An 8,785-nucleotide genomic window follows, 5' to 3' on the forward strand; every position below is an offset into this window, starting at 1 on the left:
TAATTTATCTTAATTATAGAATACTGACAATTTTAATTTGCAATGCATAAATTTGAATTTTAATAACAATCAAAGCAAGAAACCAAAATTTGGCATTTAAAAATCTATAGTAAGAACATCTAAACACTGTTTATTAACATTTGCAGGACACCTTCTGGTAAAACCTTCTTCTTAGTACTAACTATTGTTCTTGGTGAAGAAATGACTGGATCACTAGAACAAAATAATCACTTAAATAAATCTTCATTACATTTGATACGGTCACACTTGCGTGTAAAATGCTCACTTTTTAAAATCTTTATTCCGGGCCTCTATAGTTTCTTCACTTAAGAGCCCAATTGGTAATGTCATATAATCAACAACACTGGGAGCATGAATTAACATTTTGTGAATGCTCTGCGGCATATAGTACCATGGATAGCATTCCACGTAAAACCACGTATGTGTACAGTGTTCCCTGAATAAATCTGTATCAAGCTCAAAACCAAATGAAATACAAATCAAAACAACATGGAACATTTTTATAAGTTCAAAATTAAGTCCTGTGATTTCAGAAAACAATTGTTCATTCTGAAAAGCTCTTCTGGAGGTGTTGCCATCATTAGATGTTCCTGAGCCGCTAGCCTTAGGCCTATCAACAATCAGTCCCATCTTCTCTTGAAAAGCAAGTTGAATTATTTTCTTTTGCATTTCAATTTGTTGCTTGTCAGCTGGTAATCTTGATGACCATTTCTTGAATAGTAATTTGTAAGCAATATGGATTAAGCATTCGAATGTTCGTATCCATGCATGTAGAATTGAAATCCCATATTGTAACCCATTTTGAGTGTACAACTTCAGTAACACCTGTAATAAATAAAAAACTGCATTTTAAACTAATAAAATATAAAAAGGTGTGCATATATATATATATATATACACATTAGGGTGTACTTGTGTACAAAATATTTTCTATATACCTTATTAATATCATTCATTTCTTTTGGACTAACACCACATAGAGAGCAGCACTGTGATAAGTCAGTTACATCTGATAATGCAATATGGGCTTTGCCATGAATCATAGTAATTTCAATTTTATGGTCAACATCAATAGACTTACCATTATTTAGGATATAGCTTGTTTTAGTAAGCTGTTTAATCTCATTTTTTAATGTCAATTCCTCACTACGAAGGAGATCCGCAGTTTCCTCTACAAATTTAAATCGCAAAGGCCTACAGTACAAAGTAGATGATGGTTTAGAATTTCTCCAAAAAATAATCTTTTTATAATTGACAATAGATGAGAGCTCTAAAGGCACAAAGCATGTAATAAACAGAGAATCCTCACTCTTCAGATTCCTAGTACACTCATCATTACTACATATTTGTTTATAAATACTATGCCCACTTGAGCCATCAAAACCAGCTTTGTATATTAGAGTAACTCTATTACACTCATTTGCATTTAAAACACCAATCTGTGCCTCTAAAAGCCTTGTTGTAGTGTGATCCAGTAGATCTTGAAGTGGAACACTAGCAGAATAGTCAGTTACGCTAATGTTTTTAGGATAGCATTGATCTTTTGCCACTGTAACATTATTATATGCTGGGTAGAGATTGCATTCCTTTTCATCAGCTTTGTTTTTCATCAGTTGATATGATGCCTTTGTCAAATTACAATCTAAAATAAGGGCCAAAGCTTCATCAGTAGACATATAAGATGGGGATATAGTATCCACTAACAATTTTTCTGCTAATTTGGCTTTTTTAGGATCATTATTTTTCCCAAATTTGACTTTAGTTGCAAATAACAGTTGGTTAGCTGAGTATTGATCCATTTCAGCAACTTTTCTATACTTAGATCTCAAAGAGGACTCATCAAAATTTAAAGTAGGCTTATCAATAGGAGTGGTAACAATTGTTGGAGTAGCAGGTGGAACATATGCAAAAGGTATAAAGTCAGAATCCAACCAGTTTGCATATTTTTTCTCAAATGCTGCAGCTTTGGGGTTAACATCATTCCAACGAGACTTCAAGTTCTTTAAGAATGCAATTAATTTGTTTCTTATAATTTCAGAATCATCTAAGTCTAACTTGAAAACTAATTGATCATAAATTGTTGGATCTTGTATAGACATATTATTGGATCTAATGCAGTTGTATATATAATGGTACTTCATTCTTATATTATTAATTATTCTAAATATATATATATATATATATATATATATATATATATATATATATATATACATTAATTTCATAATCTAATATTATATAAGTTAAATGTTAAATATAGTTGGCGATTAATTTACTAACAATATCTAAGCAACCTATTTATATAGGGTTTTTGTATAATCAATAATATATAGTAATATAAAAAAAAAATGTTTTATTGACAGTTGTCACTGTATAAAATCATGTAATGTTTTAGTTACATAGTCTACATCTGCAAGTATCTGCAACCAAAACTGTTTTTAACTCATTAAATATATTTTTTTCAGTGAATATCAGCCATAAAAATCAACTTTTCTGCTCTATTACAATTTCAATAAAAAACAACTTTTCCGCTCTATTACAATTTCAAATTCAAAAAAAGTTGTTTTTCGATACACCCTAGTGAAAAAATGTCTCTTGAAAATCACCTTTTTGTTATATTAAAACTTCAATCCATTATTATGCAAATAGATTTAACATAAAAGTCTACTATGCAATAAAGATTTTCTGATCCATGTAACCACCTATGATTGCAAGAAATTTTCAATTATTTCACCAAAAAACTTTAAAATCTCTCAGCTTCACAAAGAAAAAAATCAGCGTTTGCATAAGATATCTTGTACAAGACTAAATCACCAAAGAATAAGTAAGGATGGTAAGTAAGCCTAAGAATTAGTTAGGACTGTAAAAACTAAAATCATTTCTAATGCCAAGATCATGAACAATCAACCTAAATCAGTAAATAGATTACAAAATAAAAATTCATCAAAAAAGCCTTTGTTATTATTTATTTTTATATATTTTTATAATTATATCGTCAAATAAACGTATGTATTATTGCTGTCAAGGAAAAAAATTTAATTCATTTATAAATTATAATAAATGTTAATGTACTTATACATTTTGTCTTCTACCACACAACCAGCATCTCTGTTATCAGCAAACTAAGTTCTTCTCCAGATACAATAATAGAATCATTGTGTTTCAGTACAACAACGGAAAAAACCGTCTAGGCAAAAGAATTATCTTTTCTTGTTTTATAATCAGCTGTTCCTGGTGAAGGTGAACCATATACTCCAACTACCTTTTATAGTTACACCTTCGCAATATTTGCACATCAGTTGTTTCCAATCCCATAAGCATGAGCTAAGATTGAGAGTCTTCCATTATTCTAACAAGTTTAACTTGTAAAGTGGTGTTTACAAACAAAAAGGTTGCGTACGAGAAAAGATTACATAGAAAACAAGCAGGAGAAAGGTTACATAGAAAACAAGCAGGAAAAGCAAATCAGCCAAAGTGAAAACAAAAACCAAAATGTATCAAGAATTTAAAGCGTATTTAAAAGTGAACCTCTGCGTTGTATAAATATTCTGATGATATTGAGAACGAGGTGACTTGATGATCAAATAACAAAAGCCTCAAGTCATTTTAATTTCATTTGCTAAACTTGTTAAACTATTTGATGGCTACATACTTTAGAAAAATTTCTAAGCCTCTCAAAGAAGTAAAAAAATCTCAAAAAGGTAAAAAAATTCAAGATCGTCCAAGTTTAATACTAACAACTAAAAAGATGAGAAAAAGTTGTTTAGAAAGTCTAAAAGTAGCAATTTAATTTAATTTACACTTAAAAATTTATACCCAAATATTCTTCCCAAAATTAATTGTAATTGACAGTAAAAAATTAATTGTAATTGACAGTAAAAAATTAATTGTAATTGACAGTAAAAAATTAATTGTAATTGACAGTAAAAAATTAATTGTAATTGACAGTAAAAAATTAATTGTAATTGACAGTAAAAAATTAATTGTAATTAACAGTAAAAAATTAATTGTAATTGACAGTAAAAAATTAATTGTAATTGACAGTAAAAAACTAATTGTAATTGACAGTAAAAAATTAATTGTAATTGACAGTAAAAATTAATTGTAAACGAAATCTATATAAAAAAAAGAAATTTTCTCTTCATTTTGTGAGAGAACAAGGATGGGGTATTTCCTGTTCAAAATGCTAGCTTTAACTTTTGAGAAATCACGCGGTTTACTTGTAATGTTTTTTTCTCTTTCTTTCCAGTCTTTCTAAAACTTTTTTACGTTTAGCACAGATGCGGTTAGGAAAATGTTGATTAATCTTGATTAATTGTCAACTTAATATTTAAAAATCTAAACAATTTTTTAATTGAAATGGTTTAAAAGAGAAATTACATATTTTGTTTAATACCACAGTTCCTTCTTTATTTTCTGTCATTCCTAGTCCTGTTAAAAAAAAAAACAAATTAAGCTGACTAAAGCTCTAATAATTTTGTGACATTTTTTATAGTCCTGCATTTTGAAACAGTCTGAACAATACATTACATAACAATACTAAACCATTTGTTAAATGTAATTTTAACTTCTGCGTTAGGTAAAAAAAAGCTTATAATGGTAATAAATATTCTAAAGGTATACCACAAAATTTACTTGTGACATATTTAATATAGCAGAGAAATGTATGTTATATTAATTACGTTATATCGTAAATTGTATTAGTTAAATCTGTAAAGTAAACGTTATTTGCCATAACGTTTTATCTTGTATTTAGCCCAAAACTAGATCCGTAGGTCCAAATTAACTGGTAAACTTTATAAGATTGTAATTTTTAAACGATGAAAAGATTTTTTAATGAAATACAATCTAGTTTAAGATACAAAAATTTAATTTCTTTTTTTGTTCCATCAACATTTTGGGACAGTGGAAACTTTCAGGTTAATATTGTTCCAGATTCCAGTCACCTAGATGTTTAAATGATACGTGCTTATAGTTAAATAATACAATTTGCCCAATCCCAACAAGTTTTGTTCCAACAAGAAGCATCTCTTCAACAGTTTGTATGCCTCTTACTCGATCAACAGAAACAAAGTCAATAACTCCTTGAGTGATGGAGTTAGGACTTGGTTCATAAGTATTATAGATGGAAGAAAGTTTCAGGTTTTCAGCTTTTAGTAAATCACATAAATACCTTTAACATCTGTCTTATCGACCAAGTAAAATGGCTCAGCATGATGTTTTGTTGACAATATACAAACTTTATCAGGCCTAAATTTTAAGCATACACATTACAAATGTATACACATTTCAATTGAAGCTAAAGTATGTAAAATTTTGTAAACCATTCTTATTTGACACCAGTATGAATACAAAAAAATTTAAAGTTTGCACCATCTCTTGAAGTTACCCACCTTGAACACCAAAATTCCTGGACCCGCCTATTTAAAACTATTTAATTTTTTTGAACGTCAACAGAATATTTTCAAAATCTAGGTTATAACCTGTACATGGTTTCAAAAATGCAAGCTGTTTTTGATAGATTTTTTTTTCAAAAAATTATTTGCACTACGGTATGACATCTCTAAAACCTCAACAGCTGTAATAAAAAAATAAAATAACATTAGTTAAGTTTTTTTACAAAACTATTACTGAAAGCAAATTATGAAAAAACACTTTAAAAGTTACATAGTCTAGCTATTAAAAATTGGTAAATATCTTTCTATAGTCATTCGACAAATTGGACAGAATGACAATTGTTCAGTACAGGACCTACAAGTACAAACATGACCACAAGGTAAAATTACAATGCAACGTGGCTGATCCAAACACACTGAGCAAACATTTTCACTGGTATTTTCAGCCATTAATGTTTGATAACTACTCTCCTTTTTGTATAATTTGTACCATTTATATAACCAATATGACATGAAAGCACCACCAATAACAGCAAAAAATATAGAAAAACCCTTATAGATATTTCCAGTATACTTTTCTGTCTCAATTAGATCACTAATAGAGTCAGTAGACAAAATGTATCTTAAACCAGTTTTTGAAGGATATTTAAGTGATACATGCTTATCATTAACTAATACAATTTGCCCAATCCCAACAAGTTTTGTTCCAACAAGAAGCATCTCTTCAACAGTTTGTATGCCTCTTACTCGATCACCAGAGACAAAGTCAATAACTCCTTGAGTGATAGAGGTAGGACTTGGTTCATAAGCATCATAGATGGAAGAAAGTTTCAGGTTTTCAGCTTTTTGTACATCACATACATAGACTTTAACATCTGTCTTATCGACCAAGTAAAATGGCTCAGCATGATGTTTTGTTGACAATATACGAACTTTATCAGTCCTAAATTTTAAGCATACACATTACAAATGTATACACATTTCAAATAAAGAAAAACTTTATTTATACACACATACATCAATTACCATTGCTTAGAATAAGAATTCCATTCTGTCTTGTGTTCTTTAACAAAGATGTTTTGTACAACACCATTCATACCAGGGTTATAACAACCATGAATAGTTTTATCTTCAGGCTCTACTACACCAATTACAGCAGCATATGAAAGAGTTTGATCGCTTGAATTCTGCAACTCTTCTATCAAATCCTTGTTAATTTGGAAGACCTTAACATTCTAAAAACCACATGTAGTGTTACTAAAAAGCAAAAGACAAAACTTATTTTATGGGTATTTACAATTTTGGAATGATATGTAAAACAATTTTTCAATTCGATAAAACTTTGTCTCAATTAAAAACATAAAAAGTTTAACAAAGACTGCTAGAATCCAACTTAGGTTCTCAATTCTAGATATTATTAATGGTGAAAAAATATATACATAATATACAGAGGTGTTTTTTAATGGTTGTAAGTATGCGACAAGCTAAATATCATATAAAAGAGCCAAGCTCTGTTATATTAAATTCAACTGATCTATATACATACCAAAAGAATAAATAATATGTGCCTATATATATATATATATATATATATATATATATATATATATATATATATATATATATAACTCACTTAATGACTAAAGTTCCTCATACTTAATTAAAATCAATATGTTCACAAAACTTCTACATTTTATTTTTAAAAATGCTTAAATACCTTTAAAATATTAATGAAACTGCTTCTACGATGATAGCCATAATAAAATAATCCTGATACAATACTTGAGCCAAGACACCAATACAAACTCTGATAAGAAATATCTTTTGACAATGACATGACTGTGTGAAAAGAGTATTAAAATGCTTATTGTAACGTAAAAAATAAAATACTAATATGACACTGCATAATGTTCTTTTATCAAAAATTTTAGGAAGAAGTTCATCAATTACTTTATCAACTTTATAGGTGTTTCTTATGAGGAAAAGCATTTTGCTAAATGTTTGTCATAATTTAAAAGCTATTCTTTACTAAATTAAAAACTATATCAATACAATTACACTGCATAACATAACAAAGCTAATGTTCTTAAGAACACAGTATATATTAAAATTTTCACAAAGTATTTAAAATTTTGTGAAGTCTGAAATTTACTTTAATTTTAAATAAGGATACTTTGTATTAACTATAAAAAAATTCATTTACTTCGTTTTAAAAACGGTTTTTCATAATTTATAATATAAAAGGTTGGATGTTACCATGCCTAGAATGCATAGCAGTGGCATAGCCAGATGTGGGACACAAATGCCAGAAATGGGGTGTAAAAACTATTTAAAAATCATTAAGTTTTGTTACTTAAATTTTATCCAAAATGTTTGGCCACATCTGGCTACAGTTTAGTAATGTCTTAGCGCTAGATGTGTAGCTGCTACACTACTGGTGCCTAGCCATTCTGGAAACATTTCCTGAATTTTCCAATCAATACCGTGAACTGTTATTCCCTAGAAAACTATATTCTATAGGAAAACATTTTTTTACTTCAAAACAAATACATATTTTCTAAAAACAGCAGACTTTACATAAGTTTTTTTAGGAAAACACTTTAATACTTTCTATCAAAAATAAAAAATTAACTATGGGACTCAATTAACATACGTTAAGAGTGGGAAATTATTACATTTAACTTTTTTTTACTTAAATCTTTTAAAATCTAAGAAATGATAAAATATAATGATAGGCCGTAGGATTAAAATTAAAGTTACAGCTTTTAGCTTTAAGTAAATAGTTAAAGTTAAAGCCTTTAGACTGGGGAGTCGGAGCAATCCTAAAATTTTGTTGGAATTTTACTATCTAATATATTGAAAGCTATATCGTATAATATATCGAAAGCTTTAATCGTTCAATCGTTCTGTTTATTTGAACCGCATAAAATATACGTGAGACGTTACGAAGAACTATTTGAAGGCAAAGAAAAATAAACATTAATAGTGAATTCATACTTTTACTTAACTGCCATTTGGTACAGTTAAAAACGTCTCAAGTTCTATCAGACCTGTTAAAAAGGCAACATACTCTGGTGGGCCTCTAGAGCCCAGGGATAGTTGTAAGGAGAGGAAGAGCTTTTAAGTCGTCACCCCTCCTGCAGTATATTTTATGAACTTTTGCTATTGTGGTTTTTGTGATAAGGAAAAAAAAAATAAAGAAAAAAAAATCATAAAAGAATCATTACAACGTGAATAATTTTAATGTTTCAAGTTCAAATTTATGTATTTTAAATTCATTGCAATCAACAAGTTTCGCGAAAAAAAAGATTGAAAAAAAAAGGTTTCCATTTTCTGCAAATTAAAAAAAGTCCCGTCTTCCACAAAGT

At 28.5% G+C, this 8,785-nt stretch overlaps 1 protein-coding gene and 1 pseudogene across 3 annotated transcripts; both read right to left on the reverse strand.

Moving 5' to 3' along the window:
- Positions 1–209: 209 nt before the first annotated feature.
- Positions 210–2,182, reverse strand: LOC149886125 (uncharacterized; annotated as a pseudogene). Its single transcript, XR_016454289.1, has 2 exons — positions 960–2,182; positions 210–846 (listed from the first exon to the last, which is right to left on the reverse strand). The product of XR_016454289.1 is annotated as an uncharacterized LOC149886125 (transcript).
- A 2,296-nt stretch (positions 2,183–4,478) lies between these two features.
- On the reverse strand, positions 4,479–8,333 carry LOC149886126 (mitochondrial ubiquitin ligase activator of NFKB 1-like). 2 transcript variants are annotated; one of them, XM_090094202.1, is made up of 3 exons: positions 7,135–8,333; positions 6,444–6,652; positions 4,479–6,360 (listed from the first exon to the last, which is right to left on the reverse strand). In XM_090094202.1, the coding sequence occupies exons 1-3, from the start codon at positions 7,252–7,254 to the stop codon at positions 5,694–5,696; spliced, it is 996 nt and encodes a 331-aa protein (XP_089950328.1). In that variant the 5' UTR covers positions 7,255–8,333; the 3' UTR covers positions 4,479–5,693. The 2 variants fall into 2 exon arrangements, with proteins under 2 accessions (XP_089950328.1, XP_089950329.1); XM_090094203.1 differs by having other exon boundaries at positions 6,444–6,674; positions 7,135–8,291.
- Positions 8,334–8,785: the final 452 nt, after the last annotated feature.

Source organism: Hydra viridissima, unplaced genomic scaffold, assembly GCF_058129835.1.
Source record: "Hydra viridissima isolate aposymbiotic clone 2 unplaced genomic scaffold, HvirCarnegie_v1 scaffold_7, whole genome shotgun sequence".
Classification (NCBI taxonomy): Eukaryota; Metazoa; Cnidaria; class Hydrozoa; order Anthoathecata; family Hydridae; genus Hydra; species Hydra viridissima.

What these genes read in the sequence shown, in the direction of transcription:
- LOC149886126 (XM_090094202.1), bottom strand. Translation starts at nt 7,254, where the DNA reads ATGTCATTGTCAAAAGATATTTCTTATCAGAGTTTGTATTGGTGTCTT. An exon ending in GTTTCATTAATATTTTAAAG is followed by an intron (nt 6,653 to 7,134) that starts GTATTTAAGCAT and finishes TGTGGTTTTTAG; the next exon opens with AATGTTAAGGTCTTCCAAAT. An exon ending in AATTCTTATTCTAAGCAATG is followed by an intron (nt 6,361 to 6,443) that starts GTAATTGATGTA and finishes CTTAAAATTTAG; the next exon opens with GACTGATAAAGTTCGTATAT.